The sequence below is a fragment of the Sebastes fasciatus genome, chromosome 5 (genome assembly GCF_043250625.1).
Source record: "Sebastes fasciatus isolate fSebFas1 chromosome 5, fSebFas1.pri, whole genome shotgun sequence".
Lineage (NCBI taxonomy): Eukaryota > Metazoa > Chordata > Actinopteri > Perciformes > Sebastidae > Sebastes > Sebastes fasciatus.
This window is the reverse complement of record NC_133799.1, coordinates 20,890,312-20,918,059: the sequence shown is the minus strand read 5'-3', so window position 1 is coordinate 20,918,059 and position 27,748 is coordinate 20,890,312. Positions and strand designations below refer to the sequence as shown.

Sequence of the window (27,748 nt, the reverse complement as noted above, 5' to 3'; positions counted from 1 at the left end):
GGGATTTAATACAGAAGCGAAGCCCCTCGCCTTCCTGTGGACCACCATGGGACATTGTTTTGGAAAATTATATCCTTATTTCGGACGGTAGTCAACGGCGAGACGTATATTGTGCGAAACGAGAGATGTAGTTCACTGAGTGGTTTCACACAAAAGTAAATGATACTACGACAAACTGCGACTTTCAATGGTAAAATATGTAACCGTTGTCAGTTGCTGTTTGTAAACATAAGGTATTCAAAGTTGATCCCTCCTCCTCGGCTCAGAGAGAGAGTGAGAGAGCAGCGATGGTCGAGCGCGCTATAGAGTGACTAAAGAGAGGGAGCGGCGTTATTGAGAACAAAGCAGCGAATCGAAGAAATAAAACGTTATTTTCTGATTGTTTCGTGGCGGTTATGTTCTAAAACAAAAATAGACACACAACTAACTCCGCATAACCCTGCAGGAAGATTCAGAGTTGCCAGATTTTTAATGAATGTTCGGATGGGGATTACACCCCCACGTTTGCTGACGCGTCCAGAGTAAAGAAAAATAATAAGAAAAGAGAAAATACAGGCAGAGGGCTGCGCGGTCTTTGCAGAAACAGACACCGCCACACACTTCTAGTGGGGCATAAGTGAAGATTGAGAGGGATTACTTTTGTATCAGTCTATATATTTTCGTTAATTCTTGCATATGATACCTTTAAATTGACAAACATAATTTGTGTGATTCATGGCGCAATTCAAACAGGATCCAAAAAATATTTGTCTCTCGCCGCTGACTACCGTACATATTTTTTTTCCGAAATAAGGGACATTGCATGTCTATTTCCTTTCTGCTGATTAGCGCCGTCATATAAAGAACGTTGTTTGATTGCACAAAATTGTGTTTCTTCATGGTGACATAATGTGAGTGCGAGGGGGCCAAGGTGGAAGAAAGGGGAGCAAAAAAAACATCACTACACTTCCTACTCCTTATTTGATTCGCCTCCTTTCATCTCAGTCATTGCTCTCCTAATGAGGAACGCCGCTTCTGCACTTAACCACAAGAGGAGACTCCTGTCACGCAGCCGAGAGAGATCTAATCTGGGCTGGCTGGAAAAGGAGCAGCATCATCTCACCCAAACAAAGAGAGGAGGATAATGTTTTTTCCCCCCTGATTTTCTATTCAGTGATTCCAATTTACTCCATGGTAATAGCCTCAAAGAGCGAGGAAAGGGGAGACGGGAGACAGGGGGGATGAAAAGGTGGAAACCCTTCTTGTTATGATTAATATTCAACACCATCTTCTGCGGCGGCTCCCCTCGCTGCACGTGGGAGAGAGACGGAAAGCCCAACAGCCCCTCTGAGAATGAGATTTCACGAGCGTAACTGGGTCACAATCAACCTGCTGCTGCTGCTGAGGATGTAAACGCACAGATCTGTGAGGCAAAAAAAATTGTAATTCTTGCATTCTTTGCCCACAGGACATAATCTGCTGTCATTTTAATGGCAGTAGCGGTTTGTTTTAATCGCACGGAGGAAAAAAAAAAAAGTGGACTTAAAAACAAACAACGTCTTTGTTCGTCTGGTTTTATAAGCCGGCAGGAAGTGAAGTCCTCGGCCCCCCGAGGGAGGCATCTACTGCGCTGTCAACTTTCTCAGGAGAAGAAGAGCAAAACAAGAATGTCAGATGCGGACAAATAAAGCCTGTTCTGTGAGCCCCATGCACAAGAAAGCATGCCTTTCTTATAAATTCAATAAACACCAAACGTCTGTGACGGGCAGCCATCTCGTCTAATAGCTTTAATGTAACTGCCCACCTCATGGCTGTAAACTTGTGCACAAGACTGAGTTTGTTCTGCCTGTTAGGACAGAGGTCACGTCAGCGATGCCCAGAGAACTAAGAGTCATATTTATACGGAGATAACCGTCATATATCTGTGACTGATGAAGAGTCATCACAGCAGAGTGTTAGAGGCCGTCTGGTCTGTTAAATCTGAGCCTGTCCTCTTCAAACCTGCCACACTCTCAGTTTTCACTGTTATAGAAGCAATGCAGACGTACAAAAATATATTAGACCTCATTAAACAAACAAATAAAAAATAAACACGGTTGAGAAGCACTTTCAGTCAAAAACAACAAACACCACGACCAGTCGGACCCTCAATGAGGACAATAAAAGGATATCTTCCTTTTCAAAAGAACACTTTATGATAACTTTTGCTAACTGTGTTATTCATGTCCCATCTATCTAAACCAGTGGTTCCAACCTTTTTGGCTTGTGGCCCCTTAAAATCGAGCAATGGGCCTCATGCAGCAATAGTCTCTTAAATTTCTCTTTCTCTTTTTCTGTCAAAAGAAAAAATAAGAGATGTCAACTCCAGATATTTAGAGCTAATGCCCCCCTAAACACTACATAAGGGCAGGTGTTGTACCATGTACAAATACACAAGAACTTGCCCAAGAACTTCAGCAGTAGTGAAATTGCGTTACTGTTAAATAAACTTAAATAAAGTAAATGTGATTTTCCAGAGCGTCAGTAGTGGCGTTCCAGGAAAATCAAAAAGCATCAAAGAGCAGCATGTAAGCCATTCAGAAGCTGAACACACGCCAAGGGTTTTTATATTCTTAATTGGGATCAGTGGAGTATTAGTATTTATTTCGGCCACAAAATCCAATAATCCAATCATTATAATTACTCTAAAACATTTAATGATCTAAATTTGATTAAATAATATTAATTTTATATGTAACTCAAATTTAAAACTTGGACTTTGTGGACTGTGTAAATAAGATGTTTTTTTCCTTATCACTTTTATCACTATGAAACAGGTCTGAAGTATTTATGTTGAAATGTTTTAGAATACAAATAGTTCTAATGGTATTTAAGAGTAAAAATGGTATCAAGCCTTATGCTTGATCGGTGTTACGATTAAGAGGGGGTCCTTGGAAAATGTTCTCCCCTTTAAGGGGTCCCTGGCCCCAAAAGGTTTGAGAACCCCTGGCTTAGACTGCTCAATTATGGTATTTTAACTAATACTGTAGCTCATAAATAGCAATAAAACTACTTATTTTCCACTAATGCACGATCACGGGACAAGCTGTTGCATCCAGATCTGTAGCTTTCTTCTCATCTAATAGCACCTGGTTTCACAGTGGATCTACAAGTACCGCTTCAGTAATTCATACTGGAGAGCAGAGACAGGAAGGTAGCCGTAGAGATGGAAAAAAGACTACAGACACAGAAAATAATTATTACTAAGACCATATCATTTTGGATATGTTAGCTCTGTTTGTCTATTATTTTGAGTTGTATCTTTCATCAATGACAAATGTAAAACGGCAACACTGAATAGCTTTGTAATGTGAACAGGCATGAAGAGAGACTGGCTGAATTTCTCGAGGATTAGCTGTATGTAAGATGATTTAAAACACACTTTCTATTGTGTGTTTATGGTCTGGATGACACCATTCAAGCACAGAGAGACGTTTAAACTGAGGCGAGGCAAATCAAACAGAAAGAAAAGTGTGTATCAGCAGGAGTGAGGATGACGAGGAGGACGACTGGAGCCCTGCTACACTGGGCTGTGGTCCGGAGAAGCGTGCGTGGCCGTCACCGTCACACACTCAGTGGCCGTGTCCTTGGTCATGCGAAGGCCCGTGTACAGCCTCTCGTCCAGGTTAGCAGTCAGTTTGTCTGTGAGCTCCGCTGTGATGGTCTGCGGGCCGTAGCCTGAGGAGTCGGGCAGCTGAGGGGGCGAGCGCTCGTCCGGGGGCTCGGGAGGAAGTCCGGATTGTTTGCTGTCCTCCTGAGGGTCGTGGTGCTCACCCAGACCGCCATCTTTCTCTGAGACGGAGGGATGATGAGGTGGTGGAGAAGAGGAGGTGTGGTCCTCAGTGTCACCCTGCTCCTTGCACACACTCTCAGTAGTCGTAGGCTTGACCTTTGGGGTGTCAGGAGCGCTGCCGGTCCCGTCGCTGGTCTCCTCGTCGGGAGCGCTGACGATGCGGGGGAGTGTGCTGTGGTAGCTCGTGTCCAGTGGGTAGTTCACACTTTCACCCCTCCGTAGCGGGGCCCGGTGTCTGTCAAAAGAGGTCTGGAAGTGTCTGACGCCGGGGTCGCTCCACTGCTTGTGGCGCTGCCACTGCTTGCGGAGGTGGATTCGGGACCGGTGCTTCCTTAGCGGCGACTCCTGCTGGTCAAACTGAGGGTCGTGGCGGAGGAACTCATGGAAGAGGGCGTCCGTCTTCTCGTCTATGCTGTAGTCTCGCCGGTGCAGCGTTGGCGGTTGAGGTGAAGGCTGAGCAGCCTCTCGAGGTGTGAGCATCTGACCATATGGTAACCAGCTCAGTGAACCAGCACCTGTTTCTATGGAAACTCCTCCACTGGCACCCAACAACAACTCCTCCTCCGGCTCCTCCTCAAAGAGATGAGACTCGAAGCTCTCCCCGATAGTGCCGCTTCGCCCTGCTTCGGTAAAGTGGTGCCTCTTTTCGTGGGCTGTTCTGTCCTTTGGGCTGCCGCTCATGCCCCCAAACAATCGCAGCTCTTCTGGACCGCGACACGGCGCCTCTATCGACGCGTAGCCGCTGTCCATCTGCAGCAATTTACGAGTCCCTGTTTCTCCATCGCTGCCCCCTCGCTCTGAATCTGTGCTATCTTGTTTCCTCTTTCTCCTCTCCTTCACCCCCAACCTCTCATCCACATACATCAAAATGTCCTTGTCGTCCTCTCCACCCTCCGCCTCATCTCCTAAATCCTGGGACGGGTAGCTGGGGAGCCCTCCTCTTTCTGTCTCCGTGCGCCCGCCCAGCGAACACACGCTTTCAGCATCACTGCAGACGGAGTTCCTGTCGTTGTTGCTGCTCTGGTCAGAGGCGGCGTAGTGTTCCAGTGACGCACGTAGGGTCCAGATGTCTTTGTAAAGGGTTTGGGGGTCCTGGGGATCTAGGGGGTCCAAAGGGTCTGCACCTTCCCTTCTTGCCAGGGACAGTGCTTCGTCTTGGGGATCAGGGGAAAGGCCAATCACCCCTGGTCCTCCGTGGCTGCAGCTGGGCTCCACCATCACCTCTACCTCTACCCTGTAGCGTGCACACAGGTATGAGATAAAATGAAAATAGTAAGGAGAGAAGGAAGGGGAGAAACACACGGACACGCAAAACAAGTGTCAGCGTCGGAGCATTTACCTGAATTACACATTCATCTGACACATGGCTGTGTTCACAGTGCACGGAATGATTTTAATGACTTGCAATGGCTGCTGTTGCATGTCCTTAAAACTGAATTTAGCTGATGCCATGCGTGCTTGAAAATTCCCAGAAATCAGCTGCTTTCATCTTGGGGCAGCAAATTCAAAGAATACATACTGAATGAAACATAACCGTGAGTGATATCAGTAGTAGCAATAAACTCTAACTGAGCATGAGGATCATCAAATTCCTTACGTCGCCTTCCAGGAAATTACTATTATTTTCAACAACAAACATACACAGGAAATTCTGATTTTGTTTAATCTAATATTAACTGAAGGAAAAATACTAACAGAGATTGATTATTTTTGTTATATAAACTAATATTGGCCAGAATCTGCATTGCTATAATTGCAAACTTAAAATAACAAAATCGCAGTGACCTTTGCCCTTTTGCGGACATCATGACATTATCAGACCATGTCAGCGATGGAATGGTTTCCTATGCCAGAATAAACCCCGCGTCCCGACTCTCCACCTCACTCTCCAAAAAAAGTGCACTCTGGGAATCCCCAACATCTGGCTCCAAATTGTGAAAGTGGTTTGTTTACATATAAATCAGCCTGTGGTTAGATAGGATTTACAGTTACAGCATGTTGTGTTTTAAAGGGGTAAACTTCTGTATTTTTTGGACTCTATTTTCCCATGTTTTTGTGTCTAAGTGACTAATGGGAACAACGATTTCTTGAAACTGGTCCAGTATTGTGGTATAACGCTGTAAAACAGGGTGCGAGGGCAAGTGAGCGGCATCAATGTAACGTTACGTCCACTAAAAGTGTTTGTTTTTTCCACTGACAGGCTCAGATTGTTATTATTAGTGTCTGACAACATTATGGAAAGGACCCTACAGAGGAATAAAACGTCTTTCTTTACCTTTCGTCTGTTTGTTATTGTGTCCAAGTCCCGCTCAAGGAGAAATCTCATTGTGAAATCTGAATATCCGTATACTCTGGCTAGAAGGTAACCAGCAAATTGCGAAATCTGATCTGAGATTTGCAAAAAGTTGCAAAAACTCTCGTGAGACTCGTTGCCTGATGACCTATCCTAACTTTAACTATTCAAGATCTCATCATCGTGAGAGTTTCCCCAACTTGCGGGTTCCCTTCTAGACACTACCTTCTCACCCTCAACAGTCGCCATCTTTGCTATGTAGCGGAAGGGGAGGGGCCACCAAACTATTTCAAACTTGTGAAATGGCGAATACTGAACTATACAAATATAAATTATACATGTTTTTTTTCACTAAGTACAACTATACTGTAGTCCGATTGAAGCCATTATTGGGTTAATTTATCCGTCTGAACTGAATTACGGCCGATACGGCGTGATGTCCATGGTGGACCATCACCAGCTGATCTACCGAGCCGTTTGCAATCTGAGACAACACTACCCTGTCAAAATTCACGCACTACGCAAGTAAGTACATAGTTTGCACAGTGTACTAAGGGAAGTATCCGAATTGAGACACAGCTCTTTTACATAACACAAAGCTAGTCTTTCTGTACTCCAACACAACAAACTCTGCCCGGCTGGCACTTGCATTTCCACCATGGATGTATTCCGCTAGTCCACCGGCAACACGTCACCTCACCAGATTTCAGACTTCTCCTTGAGCGAGACTCTTTCCATAATGTCAGACACTTATAATAACAATCAGAGCCTGTGATGGGAAAAACAAGCACTTTTAGTGGACGTAAATGTCGGTACCAGCTTGCCCCACTAGCACCATATTGCAGCCAGTGAGCAGCTGCCGTCTACAGCGCTCTCCCGCAATACTGGACCAATTTCAGAAATTGCTATTGCTATTAGTCAGTTAGACACAAAAACATGGGGAAATAAAGTCCAAGTTGAAAAATACCGAAGTTACCCTTTAATCCAATTTATTGGGATAGCAAAACAAGTTGTCTAAAAAAGACAAGAGGACAGTTTTCAAACATAATTTTCTATTTTTCAATGACTTACAGTTCAATTTTCTTGCCAATGAAATGTCATATTTGATATCCCTGCTCATCTGGCATGTTAAATCAACAGGTTATAAATGCACACTTTTTCTGTTCAGGCAACGTGGTGAAGAGTTGGGACTTGGAGCCGTTATCTTACAGTATACCACCATTAAAATACGTTTTCTAGCTACAGTAAAGAAAATGAGTGCAAGGCAGCAAAGCAGTGAACAGGATGAATGGCAAGGGAATTAAAGATACCTGCCGAGGGAGGGGGGTGGTGTGGAAGGAGGTGAGAGGAGGCGTGTCGAGGGGCGGCTGGAACAGTAGGGGATGTCCTGGGTGCGGGCGATGTACTGGATGAGGTCTATGTGGTGAGCGTCGTTGTCGTCCTGGTCCATGCTCTCACTGGCGGCTCGCTGCCGCTGGAACTGTCTCCTCTTCGGCGAGCCTGGCTCACAGCGAACATGGGGGAGAGAGCAGTAAGTTGTGTAACAGCAGGCGCAAGTGAAGTGACACTTAATTCAGGAGAAAGCTTCCATCGACTGTTGAGGTTTCTGAGGGGATTTTGTGATATTTTTTTTGGTCCCTTGGTATGATCGACCGACTAAGCCTGGAGAGGTGTGTGTAGATAGGATGAAAGGGATCGGCAGGAAGGATTTACTCAGGGGCTCAAATTGCCTTGGAAGACCAAAATTTACGTCACTAAGCCATCTGTCTGGTACGTGTGTGTGTGTGTGTGTCTGTGAGTATTTCCGAGTCTCAGCAGCCAAAAGGCATCTCACAGTTGGTTGCTGGAGCCCCCCGCTTAACCGTTGTCTGTTTACCACGAAAGAATATTGCCAAAAATTCTTAACACACAAATAAGTAGAGAAAATAAATCTAAGAAAAGAAACCGCCAAGAGTTAGTCGCTATTCTGTATTTCAGAGTGAAGATACTTGTATCATATGAAACTAGAAAATTAGGGTGCCGTCAATCGATTCAAATATTAAATCGCGATTAATTGCAAATTAATCACACATTTTTTAAATGTTCACAATGTACCTTAAAGGGAGATTTGTCAAGTATTTAATACTCTTGTCAACATAGGAGTGGGCAAATATGATTGTTATGTGCAAATGTATGTATATATTTATTACTGGAAATCAATTACCAACACAAAACAATGACAAATATTGTCCAGAAACCCTCACAGGTACTCATTTAGCATAAAAAATATGCTCAAATCATAACATGGCAAACTGCAGCCCAACAGGCAACAACAGCTGTCAGTGTGTCAGTGTGCTGACTTGACTATGACTTGCCCCAAACTGCATGTGATTATCATAAAGTGGGCATATATGTAAAGGTGAGACTCGTGGGTACCCATAGAATCCATTTTCATTCACATATCTTGAGGTCAGAGGTCAAGGGACCCCTTTGAAAATGGCCATGACCGTTTTTCCTCGGCAAACTTTAGCACAAGTTTGGAGCGTTATTTAGCTTCCTTTGCAACAAGCTAGTTTGACATGGTTGGTACCAATGGATTCCTTAGGTTTTTTCTAGTTTCGTATGATACCAGCATCTTCACTAGCTTTACAATTGAGCCCGCTACAACCTAAAAATCACAATTTGCGTTAAAAAATTAGTGGCGTTAAAACAAATTTATGTTAATGCGTTATTATCGGGTTAACTTTGACAGCCCTATAGAAAACCTAAGGAATCCATTGGTAGCATGTCATGTTAGCTTCTCTGGAAGAACGCTAAATAACGCTCCAAACTTACACTAAATTTTGGCGAGGAAAAACTGGCATGGACATTTTCAAAGGATTCCCTCGACCTCTGACCTCGAGATATGTGAATGAAAACTCTTGAGATGAACAGAGTGAAAACTGTATCTTATTAGATAAAACAGCTGCTGACAAACTGCATAATTTGCAGTTGAAAAAGGTAATAAATCGCAATATTCAGCATTTTGCAAAATGTTTAAAATCACAATAAGATCGTATCGTGACTTAAGTATTGTGATAACATTGCATCGTGGGGCCTCTGGTGAATCCAACCCCAACCAAGAGCACAACTTATTTTCTCAGACTTTTACAAAGAACCACGAAGAACTTGTTTCACTTCCCTGCTGCATTAGCACAGATTGTTTCTAAAAATAAACGTTACACCATCAAGGATCCATTACCTCTGGTGTCCAGACTCGAGGCTCTCTGGCTGCTGTCCAGCTTCCACTTCTTGATCTTGAAGTATGGACTGGCCCCCTCCAGACTAGCGTGGCGCCGCAGTTTAGTGAAGAACTGCAGCACGGGCCCCTGGCTTCCTGCGCCGCCGCCAGCATGAGGGACAACGCCGCTCCTTGCAGCGACCCCTTCTCCGACGCTGACACTACTGCCTCTGCCCCGAGGCCCCGCTCCCATCATCTCGATCTGAGAGAGAGAGAGAGAGAGAGAGAGAGAGAGAGATGTGATCGGAGAGAAAGCCTAGCGGAAGACTAGCGGTGTGTGTATAATCCTTTCTGACAGTGATGTTCCACACAGGCTTCCTTGTTTACCCATCAACCATCACTTCTGTTGGTCCTCCCTCAGGCTCCATGACCCGCTAATGTCCTTATAGATGACTCACTGCTTGACTGGCTGCTTGAAGAGCCGTTTGGTGTACTGAGTGACTATCTTAAGAAATTCATCACTCTACAAATGATTAACTCAACACACTTCCTACATGCTGCATTTTTCCAAAACATGAGCTCTTACAGGTCATTTGTATTCACACTCGGTACTTGTGAGATATTTGCACTTGTGTTTTTTTAATGCTTTTCAGCCAAACTTAGGAACTTCTTCATTATAATTGTGACAATTAAAGCCTTTACACACTGGGGGCGTGGTGAATCAAAAACACAAAAATGCAAAATAATCACCTGCGAATATTATATGTATATCGATGTATACCACTGTGCAATATCAATATCCAACATTTCATATTTGTATGTGCAATAATGTGAACCCAACCACCCATTTAGTATGTTTAGTTGCTTATTTATTATATCTTGTTTTGTTTTTACCGATGCCTCATGTTGTTTGCACTGTCCTCGTTTGCCGCTGTAATCCTGCAAATGTCCCCGCTGTGGGACTAATAAAGGATTATCTTATTTTATCTTATAGGGCTTTTATTGTGAAAGGTAAGAACGGAAGGAGTGGATCTGGTCTGGCCTTTGTCAAGGTTGAAAGGAGTAATAAAATGTGCCGTCCTGGTTCGGACTACAGAGCCTCCGTGTTGTTGTTTCATAAATATATGCGCGACTCAACACGTTCCGCACAACGTGATTGGTTGATGTCTTTATTCGTGGCGGGAAAGCTCAGAAAAATCAACCTCCGTCGCGTAAAATTTGCATTCTGTGTGAACGTACTCATGACAAAAACAACAGCCGGTGTGTAAAGGCTTTTAGTTATCACTTCATACAACATATTTGACAGTAGTTGGAGGTAACTTACAGAGCTGGAGCTCGGCTCTTTAATGCTGAGAGCGATAGCTTTCCCACTGAAGCTGGTGTCCACCACAGAGTTCAGAGCGTCTCCAGGGAGGGCACAGCTGGGATTGACACCCAGGCTGGTCAGCCGTGTTTGTGGGAGGGGGCACAGCATCGGCTGAAGGGAAGCACACACCAAAAAATTATCCCTTTTGAATCAGTTGTTGAACACGCAGGTTTTCTGCAAAGCTCTGTTTATTAATCCAGTATCGTACAACTGCAGTCAAGTTGTTTTCATGATTAGGTAACATCTATGAATGAATATCATGTCCGGATCCTATCTCCAGCTGTCAGCCTTGCATTAGTGATTGAATATCTGAATGAGAAATCAATGTGCACAGCCCGTTGAAATGAGCAGGCAGGGATTCATGTTTGGTTACATTAGGCTGATACGACTTCTTGCCCCGACCCGAGTGATAAATGTCCTTATTGACCCCAGTCAAGACTAACGATGCATCAGGACTAATAGCAGGTTAAAGGCCGTCACCTGGAAGATGGAAAGTGCCGACTTAGCGACTGGGCGCGTCGTCATGGTGATGCTGTTCTCGGCCGAGTCGCACTCGTGGATGGTGACTATCTTGAGGGCCGGGGGAGGGATGTGCAGGTGTGTGAGCCGGGCATTCTTCAGGTGGTGGAAGTCGCCCTCGGTCAGAGTGTACCTGGGGTGAACGACATAAGGTTAAAGGGGACATATCATGCTCATTTTCAGGTTCATAATTGTATTTTGGGTTTCTACTAGAACATGTTTACATGCTTTAATGTTCAAAAAACACATTATTTTTCTTCTAGTGTCTGTCTGAATATATCTTTATTCACCCTCTGTCTGAAACACTCGAATTAAGCTCCTTTCTCTTTAAAGGGCAGGTCCATTATTTTTTTTGTTTTTTTAGGTTTTTATATCATCCTGTAGCTTCACAGTGGTGTTCCTTAAGTATTCAAATCCGGACGTTCAAATTTTGAGTACGTATGTTTTAGTGTCAAAATGCTATTTTCCCAAGCCCTTCTAAAAACCGTTTCCCATATGACCTGACTAAGTAACTAAGTAATGTACAGCTGTGGATGTCACGTTAGTTCGGATCCTAAAGTCACAAAATAACAAACTAACTAACCGGTCGATGCAGCAGTAGATCAGCAACTCCTGTGTTCCTCGAGGTAAAATTATGTTTTTGTGAATGGAGTCTGGTCTGGTAGCTTTGTCAGTTCCCCGTTGGGGAAAAAAGGGTCATTTTACCTCACAGAATGCGGGAGTATACATACAACCCCACTTCAAAAACATCCAAACCAACTCTTTTAGTTATTTCCAAACTTAGCACAGCTAACGCTGACTCAGCTAGGGCTAGCGTTCACATATTGATTAGCTTCATGATTAGGTTATTTAGAAACCTACGTCACTGCTTTTTGCAATGGCTGAGTGGGCGTTTCCATTTAAAAAAAAAAAAAAAACAGAACACAGATGAACCCCAAAAAAGCCCAGTCTGCTCTGATTGGTCAGCGTTTTCCGGCCTTCCGCATCTGTGCTGTCGCCGCCTTCAAAGCGTCAATGCAGCCGGGGACTCACTGTGTGTTAACTACAGGTAGTTTAGAGGCACTTCTAATTGGTGACTGTATAGTTGTGACATCACAACGTTACAGAAGTCCTGTCAGCTCGTTTAAAAACACAGTTTCTGAATACAGACTGTGGGCATTTCTTCTCTGATTGAGCGTTTTGATACTTTCACTGTATTTATATAGCACCTAAACCTGCTTCATAATCAAAAAAGACATGGGAGTCTCACTTTCTACAATATGGGACCTTTAAATAAAAATCGATAAAATCCACACAAGTCGCATACACTCACGATAAGTTATAAATCATGAAGCAATATCCTTGCACAAGAGGCAAACTGCCAAAAGGAAATATCCGACTCTAGACCAATCAGAGCTGCACTGGATTCTGCATTTAGCCTCGCAGAATAATTCCTTTTGAAGAATTTGCACATCAGGCTCAAGGCTTTAAGAGAAAAAGTAGGGCAGTGAAATAATGAGAAAAGGGTGGGAGCTCTTTGTGTCCACAGCATACATAATGCATTCTCAATTCATGCTTTAACCCTAAACTAACACGGAGGGGAGGTGGACACAGTTAAATGTGTAGATCCTTTGATCTCAGAAAGCTGTAAAACTAGAGTGCACGGACATTAATGCGAGTTGAACGCTGAATAAAAAGCATTTGGGCTTCTGTGTGTGTTTTTGGCTTTCTAACCTGCGGCCCTTCTCCTGGGCCTTCTTGCCGTGATCGAAGAGCGCAGCCTCATTGAAGGAGACGCGGCGGCCCTGGGTGCCCGTGGAGAGGAAGCGCTCAGTCTCCTGGTTGTGAGAGCTGGCCATTGACAGGCACTCTGACTCATCCACCATGATGGTGATTTCTACCAGAGATACGAGAGGAAAGATACAGAGGAGGCAGACAGAGAGGTAGATAGATGGGTGAAGGAAGAAAGAGAGAAAGAGAGGTTATTTTTACTCAGCATTTTCAGCAATGCTAGTGGCATGGCTCTCTAGGGATGACAATGTTGGTCTGTTGATTGGTTGGCTGGTCAGTCATGATCCCCAGAGGATGAACCATACGGACTGTGACGATCTCCCGACTCTTCATCATCACTCATTCAGTGAAATATGTCAACATCTAAAGGATTCATTGGTCAAACATACCAACCAAAACTGTACATTGTGTTAAGTGCCAGTTAGCAAACTAAAAATCAGATCAAAGCACCATTGAACCATAGACTGTATATAATAAGTCACCATGACGTCATCCATCGGTTTGTGGGCTACGGTTTTGAAGTCTCGAATTCAGCATTTTCGCCATCTTAGTTTTTTGCAATCAGAAGTGAGCAGGGTATGCATAGGGCTTTGCTACCACGGCGTTGTCCGGTCTAGGAGTTGTCTGTGTTTTCGTCTTACAACTTTAACCCTTTCAGTGTGTTTTCAGTTCATGAAAGTTAATTACAACTTTTTGGTTGCCTAAAAATGTCTTATTCAGCGTTTGGTTGTACTTAGCTCCACCCTCTCATGTCACTTCTGGTTGCAAAAAACCAAGATGGTGACGGCCAAAATGCCGAACTCTAGGCTTCAAAATGGCAGGCTACAAACCAATGGGTGACGTAACGGTGACATCCACTTCTTATATACAGTCTGAGTATCACAAAGTAGCCACGCCCTAAAGCATCCCCTGCTTTATGGTCTATTTGACTCTAAATGGGACCATAATTTACTAAATGAACATCATGTTGTATTGAAGAAGACTTGAAACTAGAGATTGAGACCATAAACACATGTTTATAATGTTTACTGAGGTAATAAATCAAGTGAGAAGTCGGGTCATTTTCTCATAGACTTCTATACAATCAGACAGAAAGAATTCAGGTTTAATGCACTTCAGCATTGGCTTCACTTTTCAGAAGCGTAGGTTGCCCACTGCGCTGTACCTTTAAGTACAACCTCACAGAGCTGCTAGCATGGCCTTAGACTCTTAATCTTATTTTGTATGGGCACTTTGGTCCACATAGGCATTGTTCCATCTAATATGTCATATGATCACCATAGCTCAAGAACAATTCAGTCGTGAGAGGGGTTCAGGGCACCGACAACTTCCCCAGCTCAAATCTAGCCGGGGATTCTTGTTGCATGTCATTCCCCTTCTGTTTCAACTGTGTAATAAAGACATAACATAGTCCAAAGTCAGCCCATGTCTGCTACGCTGCATATTTACACCGACTATAACTGAAGTGAAGCATCTGATGTTCAGACACCTCTGTGGAGGATGGTTATGGTAATATGGCAAACTGCTGACTGAAAAACTAAACAAAAAGCCTGACAAAAGCAAGTCTGGTGCCAAACCGATGCTTCCTTTTAATAAATCATTTTCATCCGAGACATCCACTGGTCCCAAAATGTCAAAATGCGTTCCAGGAATGGCACAGCTACTTAAACTAATTGGGTCGAGATCACGATATTTTAATGGAATAGACATTACACATTTGTGCTGACGCGTTAAAAATATCCCAGCTTCCATCAATCCAATCCCTCCATCTCGCAGCCTCCCGTCTCCATTACTCCTCCCTCTCTCTCTGTTATCTGTTCTCTATCCCTCCCTCCCTACATTTCCTCCTCTTTGTCCATTTTTCTCTTACCATGGGTGGGCTGAGACTCCTCCACGTAGGTGGTGTTGGTTTTCTCAGGGTCATCGCTGGCCCTGGGGCACAAAGAAACATTCAGATCAATGCTGTGACATGATTACCCCTGAAGCCTGTCTTTCATCTGTCCAACCCTCCTGACGTGGGCGACCACAGTACAAGGCTTTATCATCACGCCGCGTGACCTTTCTGTTCAGCGTTTAAAAATCCAACTATAAGGACACGGCCATAAGGACTGAATGTTCACCATGTTGTTTGTCTAAAAGGCTGCCTGGCTGTATAATCAATGAGGACCTAAATCATTGCCAGTAACTTGATAACCCTGAGGGCCAGGGGACCTCTTGGACTGATAAAGCATGCTGCTTTATTGGATTGCACGTTTCCACTCATCTTTAAGGGCAAAGAGAAAAGACATAATAAAGGTCACGTTGTTTAAGAGATGAAGCATGTATCATTCTTTAAGTCTTTAATAGGGCCGTCAAAGTTAATGCGATAATAACCCGTTAACGCAAATTTGTTTTAACGCCACTAATTTCTTAAACGCATTTTTAAGCTAAAGCAAAGACACCGGTATCATGTGAAACTAAAAAACCTAAGGAATCCATTGGTACCAATCATGTCATACTAGCTTGTGATGAAGGAGGCTAAATAGCGTGCCAAACTTCCGCTAAATTTTAGCGTGGAAAAATTGGCATGTCCATTTTCAAAGGGGTCCCTTGACCTCTGACCTCAAGATATGTGAATGTAAATGGGTTCTATTGGTACCCACGAGTCTCCCCTTTACAGACATGCCCACTTTATGATAATCACATGCAGTTTGGGGTGAGTCATAGTCAAGTCAGCACACTGACACACTGACAGCTGTTGTTGCCTGTTGGGCTGCAGTTTGCCATGTTTTGATTTGAGCATATTTTTTATGCTAAATGCAGTACCTGTGAGGGTTTCTGGACAATATTTGTCATTGTTTTGTGTTGTTAATTGATTTCCAATAATAAATATATACATACATTTGCATAAAACAGCATATTTGTCCACTCCCATGTTGATAAGAGTATTAAATACTTGACAAATCTCCCTTTAAGGTACATTTTGAACAGAAAATGTGTGATTAATTTGAGATTAATGGCTATTGACTATGGACAATCATGCAATTAATCTCGATTAAATATTTTAATCGACTGATTTTGAACATTACCGTTTCAACTGCTTTAACTGACGCTGATTCTCCATTCAAGCTTCTTTAATCCCATACCCAGAATCTACATTATGAAGCAGAAAAGAGAAACTGAAAGCTCCTCCCAGACATTTCTCTCTATCTGATTTCTTTGTGCAGAGCTATGAGTTGCATGTGTGTGTGTGTGTGTGTGTGTGTGTGTGTGTGCGTGTGTGTGTGTGTGTGTGTGTGTGTGTGGGTGTGAATTGACTTGAGGGATTTCTCCGTCCACCCAGATCTGTGCTTCTTCTTGCCTTTCATTTCCTCTGTGGCTCCCGCTTCCTCATACTGCGTGTGTGTGTGTGTGTGTGTGTGTGTGTGTGTGTGTGTGTGTGTGTGTGTGTGTGTGTGTGTGTGTGTGTGTGTGTGTGTATCCTCCGTGTGCACACGGGGCTGGGTTGAGATGCGAGATTAATCATCGCCGATGGCTGCTATGAAATCTCATTACACTCATCATTTGTACCAGTCTGCCCGTTTCAGCCCCGCTCTCCCCCGGCAAGCCTCGCCTTTTCCCGGCTCAGTCTCGGCGCTCTCTGTTTATCTGCATCTAGCTGGTGCGCTCTCATATATTCGAGTGTACTTGATGATGCGTGCTGCTGTAGAGGGGGGACAAAGCGTCTGGAAGGTAGTCATGTCACTGCTGAATAAACACACATGAATCGCAAATAGATGAGCATGAATATTGAATGTGTTTCCAGCTAGGTGTTTTCATAACAGCCCCACGGGGGGGGGGTCCAAACAGCTGACATGTTTCATGAGTGAATGCACTGCACTGTCCTGCTTTGACATGAGTCTCTTTAGGGTTACATAATTTTTTTTCTACCACCTGCTGCAACACAGCTTTAGATGCTTTAATTCGCTTAATGGATCACTGCATTGTCTGTTAATGGAATCATGCTGAGGATGGGTTTGGGATTCACTGGGTGGCACAAACTGGACGGTTCCACAGGAAGTAGTTAGCTTCATTTGCAAATGAATGAGCTTTATCTGTTATATAAGTAAACACACATTCAACATGAGTAAGAGCCTGTCTCCAAATAGCAGTTGCATGTGAGCTCAGGAAGAGTAGTCTCTGTCTGCCAACTGGGTGTACTCAGCGCCGCCGCTGTGAACACGCGCTGTGCGTAGGGCATGGACCGCTGGAGGGAGCTCAAACAGCCCGGAAATAACACTGCTGTTTGCCACTGAGGTGTCGCGGATCCTCGCGGTGAAGTCAGCTAAACTTTGGAGCGATATTTAGCCCCTTTCCCAGTAAGCTAGTATAACATGTTTGGTATCAACGGATTCATCACAATCTCAAGATTCATATTTTACCACTGTTTGTCCACTGTCTAAAAAGCTGCAACAGCCTTCAAAAGACGGTAATGCCAGTCGGATAATCCACCATATTTTTCAGAGGGCTAAAATTAGGCCAAGTAAAACCAATTGAGGAGAATATAATAATTCCAATTTTAAGATCATGGTTTAAAGAGCGATTATTTAATCGCGATTAGTCTCGTGGTTGTCCATAGTTAATCGTGATTAATCGCACATTTTTTATCTGTTTAAAATGTACCTTAAAGGGAGATTTGTCAAGTATTTATTACTCTTATCAACATGGGAGTGGACAAATATAGTGCTTTATGCAAATGTATGTATATATTTATTATTTGAAATCAATTAATAACACAAAACAATGACACATATTGTCCAGAAACCCTCACAGGTACTGCATTTAACATAAAAAAATATGCTCAAATCATAACATGGCACACTCAAGCCCAACAGGCAACAACAGCTGTCAGTGTGTCAGTGTGCTGACTTGACTATGACTTGTCCCAAACTGCATGTGATTATCATAAAGTGGGGATGTCTGTAAAGGGGAGCGTTATTTAGCCTCCCCCGCGACAAGCTTGTATGACATGGTTGGTACCAATGGATTCCTTAGGTTTTCTACAAGTATCTTCACTCTAGCTTTAAAACTGATCCCGCTATAACCTCCGACAGATCGATTGAGTCAACGTGTTAAAGAAATTAGTGCCGTTAAAACTAATTTGCGTTAATGCGTTATAATCGCGTTAACTTTGACAGCCCTAATTAAAATATAACGTATGGTTCTATTTTTCACTTTGAGACAGATACTGTAAGTTATGTTAGAAATAGATCTGCCAGTAGAATACAGTTACATTTTTGGCCTATTCAAATAAGACAATCAGCTTACTTTTTTCTTTTTTTTTTTCAATATGTTACAGTAACTGGTGCATTCTGGTCGGATTTAATTATTTTTTTGTCTCATAATGGTAGCTATATTATAAGCAGGTTAAGAGGCTATATCAATCCTGTATGCACAAAAATAACACTGTTTGAAAACCTCCCAGCAGGGCACGCTTTGCGAGCAAACAAAAAAAAACAGAGGTGGTGAGGCACCAGCTAAAATCTTGCCTCGGGCACCAAGTTGGTCAGAGGCTCTGTGTTTACTCATGTGTGTTTCATGCAACATAATAAAAGCACCACCTGTGCACCTACATCTGCAGACTGAGCCACCTTTGTGAAGCAAAGAATCTTTAGTTTTAGTTAAACCTGAGCAGGAGTGGTGTTGATTTGTGTTTGTGGGGAAGATGTAAAGTTTGGTGTTATTGTGTTGGACTACATCACAGCACATTTTGAGGGAGTTATATAATATATTATAATGAAAACCAACACAACGCCACCTTCTATAGCCTCAAAATCACCATAGAGTTGAATGAACACTTCTGTGGCACATTGTCAACAAACACTGAACATCACAGGCTCCTTTTATTACAGTGCTCTTGTTATTAAACTGTGCAGCTTCTGCTTTATTCAGTCCACCCCTCATATAGGTCCTTACAGTGTTCTGGAGTTTGAGCTCATGCTGCTGAACTCGCTAAGTGCTAAAACGCTAAAATGTAAATGCCTGATTTTTTTTGCATCGTACCTGACACAGCATTGCCCTCCTCGACAGCAGCGACGGCAGGCGATGAGGAAGAGAGAGATGAAGATCACCGTTCCTACCAGGAAGATGAAGAGGATCACCAGGACGAGCACGTAGCCATCTCGCTGCTCCTCGGCCTCGAGTGGGATCTCCTGAGAGATACACACAGAGGAGGGAAAGGATGAATCAGATGGATAGAAAGACTAGTCAAATGTCTGCAGTGTAAAAGATCTATATATGTAACTTTATTGTACTGTACTGACAGATCTGATCAGTAAGTGTACCTCATATAACAAGATTTATGAGTAGGCAGTGAGGGGAAGTAAAGTAGATAAAACAGGAAGAGACGTAGGTGTCTCCTGTGCTCAATTTGGACATTAAGGGTGTTAGTTTAAAAGGGAGAGCAAAAAGCTTCCCACATAAGCATCAACGTACTGAATCTATTCACTGATGGTTAATGCTGCACCTCTCTGAGCTGAGGGATGGAGATAGAAACTTGTCTACTCTTGACTCATAGTCTAAATTTTCTTTTCTAAAAGCCTCAAATTTAAATTCTGACACAATACTGTAGTCGTGATACTTTTAGCACATTTATGAAATATGTACAGTTGTATTTCAGTTCAGATCCAGAAGTCACATTTTTTTGTATTAAGATAGAGGGAAATGCTATCAATATGTCATTCATATTGTTAACATTTTTAGGGGAAATTTCATATTCATAAAGCTAAATTTCTTAACATCACCATCACCACTTTTTTTAAATTTAAATTGAATGTTATTTTGAATCTCTTAAATTTGTAACAAATAAGAAATGCATGTCTGCAATTCCTATTTTAATTTTTTTTACTTTATTTTTATTATTATTTATACCTTCTGATGTAACCTTTTCAACTTGTTTTCAAATAAACTTGATTAAACTGAAATCAATTCTTCTTCGCTGCTCCAAAACAGTAGCCTTCACTATGCTGTCGCCCTGGATGTATCATGGCTGCCACTGGCAACTACTGTTTTAGAGCAGCGAGGAAGAACTGATTACAGGTAGTTTGTCACAGCTGTTAAAGGGACTGTTTGTAACTTTTTAAGCGTATAAATGTAGCGGGTTGGCACACATGCGCGTTCGCATATGCGCGCTCGCATGTGGCCGGAGCCTCGTCTCCGCTGCCTGCTCTCCTTCACTCAGACAGCGCGCGCGTCCTCGCTGTCTCGCTCCACTTCTAGACGTGAACGCGCGCTCACTCCACACTGCAGAAGAGTTAGTTTAGCTCTGAGAATATCTAGTGAATGTAGAGTGGATGTTTGTGCAGAAATAAATGCTGCAGCTCCTCCAGACCAACAGAGGTTTTCCGTGTCTTGTGAAGTGACGGGGCTCCTCAACAAGTTACGTTATCATCTCGTTACCGACCGGGTGCCGGTGTCTTTGGCTGCCGGCTGCGGTCGGGAGGCGATAACGTAACTCGTTGAGGAGCCCCGCTGCTGAAGCCTGCGCTGAGCAGGAAAAGCCAACACTAGGATCAGCATTGATTCATGGAGAGACCTTCGTCTGGTCAGCTAACATTACTGCCAAGCAGCTGAAATATAGAGTGATATTGTGCTTTTAGCTGACATCTGTCGCCTCACTGTTTTGAGCGATGCTCGTTCATGTCTATGTAGAGCGAGCAAGCGCAAGCTCGACGCTGACTTTCGTTGATTTCAAGGCCACAGGTGTCGCTGTTAAGCAGCATTTCTGAATCTTACAAATAGTCCCTTTAAATAATAATAATAATAACTATGTATTTTTTTACCAAGCTCGAATCGTATTTGTACTTGGTATCAGCCGACACCACAAGTTCAGGTATCGGAATCGGCATCGGGAAGGAAAATATGGTAGCAGAACATCTCTACTTGTTTTCTGTCTTTGTTAAGTGAAATGGTACGGCTGATGGTTGTTACATTCTTAGAATTGTTTAAAATGTAAGTGTTAAATGTATAGGCTGTGTCTCATTGTCAACAGATTGTTAATGTTTGACTTAAATAAAGTTGTATGTATGCCATTCATGTAATCAGAGAAATGCTGTCGTGACCCATCAGCTGCAGCCTCCAATATTTGCCTTTTTCCTTCCTGTGCAGCTGTTTTACCTTCCCAGTAACACCAAGCAGCTTAAAAGATTGATTTATCCCCACTGGCTGGTTGGCCTGCATAAAGTGAATCTATAAATGCAACAGTGAAATGAATCAATAAATGCCAGGGCTATTAACCTGTCTACTGTGTACCTTAGCTCTGGGAGAGCTCTCACAGGGAGAACTGCAGCTGAGGGAATCAAACCACACAAGGAGCATCGGCAGAGGCTCTATAGTCACAATGTTCAGTTAGTTTAGGCAAGATCAACATGTTCCAGCAGAGGAGGACATCTTGAAATCTCTCCCTCTTCTTTCATTGAAAAAACATTATTCAATCCACCACTTAAGCTCGCTCAAGAAGCAGAAGGAAGCCGTTACTGACAATGAACCTATGTCTTTCACTGATGTACTACCTCACCAAGGACACATTTTTATCAATATTATTCTGTATGTGGCATTAATGCATCCATATGTACATTTGCATTACTTTGAGTCCATAATTATTCCTTAAAACAAACAGCAGTTCAGCGCTCGCAGCCAGCTGTTAGCTAGGAATCCCAACCTAACTTGATTTATTAGGATAAAAATCAGAGAACGATTAAATAAATAAAATGGTCAAATGAATCCTGAAAATAACAGACATAATACACAAATAATTAGTTTCTCAGTCATCTCAGTAATTATTTTTATTATTTTATCTATCAGGATTTGTGTCTCTTTATTAAATTAATTTCCCCTTAGCCGTATAAATAATGTGGAATTCATATATTACATTAGTTTGTTATTAAATTGCCAATTTTCTAGATTTATTTCTGAATTTGAATAAGTTGAATTTTGCTTATTTATCCAGTTTTAATAGCAAAAGTTGGTTTCCTTAGTTCCTTTGTGCCCATGTAGGGCTACAGTAGAGGTATTGAAACTGTTTAAATATGATGATAGATAGTAACATGAGTGGGAGAGCAGAGAACAACGGCAGGCCTTGTTCTTTTATGAAGCCTCAGAGCGGCGTGACAACCGATGTTATGTAAAGGAAATAGACTTTACATATCAGAACGAGGACCTTATAGTGTCTATAGGTCTGAGAGGGTGATGCTGATGAACTCTGCGAGGGGAGAACGCACAGCAAGTGTTAATGAGCGCTAGACGCCGACGTCACATTTTAATTTCTCTGCGAGGGGAAATTAAAGCTGAGATTAGATCAGAGATTTAATTATGTCAGGTCCAGGTCAGGATGTTCTCTATTAGCCGGTCAATCGGCCAGAGAGAGAATATGAGGGAAGGGATGGTTCTGGTGGTGAGCTGGACACAAAACACACACTGATACAAACACACACAGGAAGTTGGAGAATGAGCCGGTGGCGAAAGGCCGACTTACTGTGGAGTTTTCTGGTAGGATGTTCCAGACGGTAGACTCATTGCTCATGGTCCAGGCCAACTAGAGAGTCCCCCTGAGAGATAACACATACACACACACACAGAGAGGAAATGACTGTTACCGTGAGCTGTTCATCAAAACACAACGTCAGCCACCAGAGATACGGCATCTTATCTGTGTTAAAGGCACTGTCTGTAAGTTGTTTCATGTATAAAAGTTTTTTATTGCCAATGTGTGAACAGCTTGTAACCTAACCTAAAACATGAGACCTTCCGCGACTTTCTGGGTTTCCTCTGTCAGCCTGTAGACTTGCTTTTAATGTGAAGAATGCGGGAGTTTTTTTTCCGGAAAATCGAACAGATGTGACGTCATGCACGCTCGCAATTGCCTTCGGGGCTAACAGTTTGCAACGATAGTTAACGTTCGGTTAAGGCCCTGACACACCAAGCCGATGGTCGGCCGTCATACAGTCGGCGGTGAGCGTCTGTCTTCGTAGTTTTTGCGGTGTATCCCGCACCGTCGGCTCTAGTTTGCCCGTGTCAGAGTTTTTTCAGCCGCTTCAGCATGTTGAATTGGCGGCGAAGCCCGTCGGAGTGAGAATTTACTCTGATTGGCTGTTCAGCTTTGACAAATCAGTGCACGAGAAGAGAAACGGACGTGAGGAAAGCAAGCCAACGAATGAAGTCAAGAGGAAAAACACAGAAGGCTCTTTTAATTTTTCATCTTCATCTTATCTGATAATTCCAATACACAGATATTTTCACAGCGACATGGCCATCTGGAATGAAGGTAAGTGGTGATTGAGAGTGGTGAGAAAATGGTCTGCAAACGCCGCTTTGTTCAAATGCAACTTGTGCCTTCAGTTTTGGGGAAGTAGCGCCCCCTCCTGGGCCTTTTTATTTCTTGCTTATTTTGACATGCACTTTGACCCGGAACCGGAAGTCGGCCCTTTTAGTTTCAGAATGCAGCCACATTTTCGCAAATTGGTCTCAATAACCATCTGCTGTAATCCTTCCTTTTGTTTATGCCTTCGAAAGCATCGTCTTTTCACTGTCCTGCTCTCCTTGTGTGTGTGCATAGGTACACAATTCAGCAGTAAGCCAAACTTCTATTCACACTGTATATGAGGGTGCCGCCCAATAAAGCACCAGGAGCTTGGACGCTATATCCTGACTCACGTATTCATTTGAATGGAGTTTGGCTTACTGCTGAATTGTGTACCTACGCACACACACAAGGAGAGCAGGACAGAGTCGGCTAACGCCAACAAACGACCAGCTCCCACCACAACTCAGACTCCAACACAAACTCCACGGAAGCACAAAAAAAACAAAGTTATATCTTGTGAAGCCCGTCTTGCAAAACAGAAATGTGACCAGCATCAGGGGAAAACTACATAGGATCAACGTCGGCCGGACCGTCAGTTCATGGAAGGACCTTCGTTTGGTTTTGGGAATCAAAACGGACCCCGAGCTGGCAAAACTCCTATTGGGCAGCCAGGTAAGCAAACATTACTGCTAATCATGTGAAATATACAGTGATATTGTGGTTTTAGCTGTCAATCACGTTCAGTCTCGTGTGTGTCGGCAGTGCGAGCACAAGCGCGAGCAACAGGACGCTGACTCGTTGACTTCACATCCACAGGTGTCACTGTTAACAAGCAAATTCTGATTCTTAGAGTCCCTTTGATAATAAATCCAGACTAACAGCACATGTAAACAAAAAACTTCTCTGAATTAACTGCATAAAGAATAGCTTTTCTGTCCATTATTGGCGTCCGATGTTTAGTAACACACGGTATGATGTGACAGAAGATGCTGCAGAACAAATCTTGTTGCATCCAACAGCCTTGAAAGACTGCAAGACGAAAACAAATGTATGTGTTTGCTTGTGCGCATGTGTCGAAGTCGAATCCCACAGAAGATGCAAATGCTAGTATCTCGGCTGCAAATCATCACCCATAATTCCATATCAGCCTGAAGACTCTCTTTCTATCTATCTACCTCCCACACACACACACACACACACACACACACACACACACACACACGCACACACATCAGAGACAAACACCAGCTCTCACTAAACACTGGCTCCAACAGTTCCACTACCTCTGCTGCTGCTGCTGCTGCTGCTGCTGCTATGCGTTTGCTCTTACAGATCATAACCATTAATACAGCTACTGCTGCACCAAACGCCCACACACACATACACACACACACACACACACACACACACACACACACACACACACACACACACACACACACACACACACACACACACACACACACCCTGGATAGATCTACTCACCCAGCAGGGTAGGAGCAACATGCCAGCAGCACTCAGCGCTCCTTGCTCGCTTGCCAGTCACTGCAGCACTCAACTTCAGCACCACAACCTGTAAGCTATCGCCAAGCTGCCAGCCTGTCTAACTCCCTGCTTCTACCGTCCAAGCAAGAAAAAACAAACACAGTTACAGGAAACACACCAGGCTGTGACCAGAACGCTTTCCTCTCGCAGTACCCACATCCTGCTTTCTACCAGCCCAGCCAGTGTCTTACCCTGATGGAGGGCAGTGCGCAGCAGCAGCTCTGGATGTGTGTGTGTGTGTGTGAGTCTCCTCCTCAGCTCCCTCGCTGCATCCTCAGCCACCTCAGTAGCAACCAAGCAGCCGACTGAGCCCGGACGGCAGCGGCAGCAGCAGCGTTCCCCCTCAGGGCCGGCCCACTGGCCTCGGAGCAACAGGACGGCGGTGCTGCATGGCTGATGATAACAAAGCAGAACCAATGGTTAATTAATTCAGTTTGTGTGGATAAGTTTGACATTACATAAGAGTCTGGCTGCATTCAACAAATGCACTTCAAAGATCACTGACAGGCATGTAATGATCATGGAAAAAATACTGTATTTCATGACAAAAGAATGAAACCAAACATCAGAACATTTGAAGAATTAACAAAGCTAAAGCTGCCTCACTATATTCATTCAATTAAATGCAATAATACAGTTTGATAACCAGATAGAAATGACAGGTAGTCTAATACACCTTTCCTTTGTTAGATATATAGCATATTTGTAAAAGTAAACTATGAAAAATCAACATACTTTGTTGAGAATTGCTTACTTCCATGGTTTTGCAAACCCTGCAGATTGCTCTATTGATTGGTGGACTGAGCAGATGGTGAGACACTGGGTGTCCCAGCAATGCCATATCCTGTCATGCTCAACCATCTATCTATGCCAGCTGCATTACTGCTATTATACTGTGTAGCCTTTTTATACCCTATATTTCGTCCCACAGTATACCTCCCTGGAACAAAATATGATTGTGATGGTGAATGTTGGGACATTTTTAATAACCTGTTTAAAATGAGATATTGTTGCATAAAAATGTTTGCACTCCGGCAATATTTGCACTATCTGTTTATATCATGTTTATAGCTTATTTTGTATATTGTATATTGGTAGAAATTCAATTTTTTTAATTCTTATTTTATTCTAACGTTTTTATCTATTCTTTTGTTATTATACTGTTTACTTGCACCAACAAAACCAATGCAAATTCCTAGTGTATACCTCTTACACCTGGCAATAAACACGATTCTGATTCTGATTCTGATTCTGATAAAGCATCTCGTTTCTTATTGCTTGGCACTATTTCCCCCCATCCAAAACAAAATAATGAGCTCCATCTCTGGCAGCTGCTCGAGCTGATAAGATCAGACATTATGTGATGAAATGAAGCTGATAGTAAATTTTAAAAAATAGATGAAAAGCAGCTACACTACCGAGGCTAATAAATATGCCATCTTGATATTTCCCAGGCGCCTGTGATTTTCATCAGTCCGGTGACACCGACAAGAGAAGAGGCACGATTTGACTGCACAAACAAGACGAGGAGAGGAGAGGAGAGGAGATGAGAGGAGAGGAGTAGAGAGGAGCAGAGAGGAGAGGAGTAGAGAGGAGCAGAGAGGAGAGGAGAGGAGAAGAGAGGAGCGCAAAGGAGACGCATGTAGCAGCAGAGAGAGACGCACTCACCTTACTCAGCTGTCCGGGTCCATGCAGGAGGTGGAGGGGCTGAAGCCAATAACATGAAACTCTTCTTCTGTGAACCACTTTAATGTGGATTTTTTAAAGCTAAAAGTATTTATGAATGAAACCCCACTGGTTAGGACACGCCCACCACCCAGTCAGAGGCGCACCACGTGACGCAAGGAGTGAGGTAAAGAGGAGTGATTGAAGGGTTTCTCCAAATTAGCCTGATGGATGCTCTGTCACAGACAAGTGAGGAAAGCCTGAGTGTCTTTATAAACTATAATGTTCCTTTTTTTTTTATATATCTACATTTTTGCATTCTCTTTACTTCTTTTATTGACTTATTTAACATTAGTTATATGCAGTCACTCACTTGCAGGGTGGACAACATGGTGAAACATCAGGCTCAGAAGTCTGTCTGTGTGTGCGTGTGTGTGTCTGTGGGGTATTTAGCTTCATACAAAAAAAGAGCAACAAGAACTTGGTCCCAGACCAGAGTATTAGGTCTCTATCTGCTGTGGCCTATGTATTTTACACATGACTTTGGCGCCATCTACTGGAGTTGTAGCTTCATACAGGAAAAACAATAAATGTGAGAGGTAAACATTTTGCCAAAAGGGTATGAAAAAAATTAATGAATAAATAAATAAATGACTCGATAAATAAATATGTCATTAAATGTAACTAAATAATATTAAAAATAAATGTAGCCATTAATTAATTGATAAAATGTGACATAAATTAATATTTCTGTTTTGATTTGCTTCTTTTTTATATATTTATCTTTTTATTAATTACCTTATTTATTTACTCTTCTGTTTAATTTTCCCTATTATTTATTGTTGCATTTATTTTGTATTTATTCATTAACTTTTTTGTATTTATTTTACATTTATTTTTTATTTATTTTATATTTATTTTTAAATGTATTTATTTATTTATGCATGATTTTCCCTTTGCATTTCACCCCTTATTTATTTACTCTTCTGTTTAATTTTCCCTTTTATTTATGTATGTATTTATTTGTATTGATTTTTAATGAATTTATTTATTCTTGCATTTTTTATTCATGCATTTATTTTTAATCTATTTTTACAGTTATTATATTATTTATTTTATATTCATTTTTAAATGTATGTATTTACTCATGTATTTATGCATTTGTGTATTTATTTATGCAAAGTTTTTGGTCCTTCTCCTTTGTGCTGTTTACTTCTTTTATTGACTTCTTTTAAATTAGTTATAGTCAGTCATTCACTTGC

General features: G+C 42.6%; 1 protein-coding gene across 4 annotated transcripts; it reads right to left on the bottom strand.

Moving 5' to 3' along the window:
- Positions 1-99: 99 nt before the first annotated feature.
- Positions 100-26,690, bottom strand: cbarpb (CACN subunit beta associated regulatory protein b). Of its 4 annotated transcripts, XM_074635673.1 has the most exons (12): positions 26,490-26,690; positions 25,013-25,214; positions 24,762-24,893; positions 22,449-22,521; positions 18,980-19,128; positions 14,829-14,890; positions 12,902-13,064; positions 11,150-11,321; positions 10,628-10,780; positions 9,325-9,565; positions 7,415-7,604; positions 100-5,045 (listed from the first exon to the last, which is right to left on the bottom strand). In XM_074635673.1, exons 4-12 carry the CDS (start codon positions 22,494-22,496, stop codon positions 3,539-3,541), a joined length of 2,685 nt encoding a protein of 894 aa, XP_074491774.1. In that variant the 5' UTR covers positions 22,497-22,521; positions 24,762-24,893; positions 25,013-25,214; positions 26,490-26,690; the 3' UTR covers positions 100-3,538. The 4 variants fall into 4 exon arrangements, with proteins under 4 accessions (XP_074491774.1, XP_074491773.1, XP_074491776.1 ...); XM_074635672.1 differs by lacking the exon at positions 24,762-24,893; XM_074635675.1 differs by lacking the exons at positions 24,762-24,893; positions 25,013-25,214.
- Between the last annotated feature and the right edge of the window lie 1,058 nt (positions 26,691-27,748).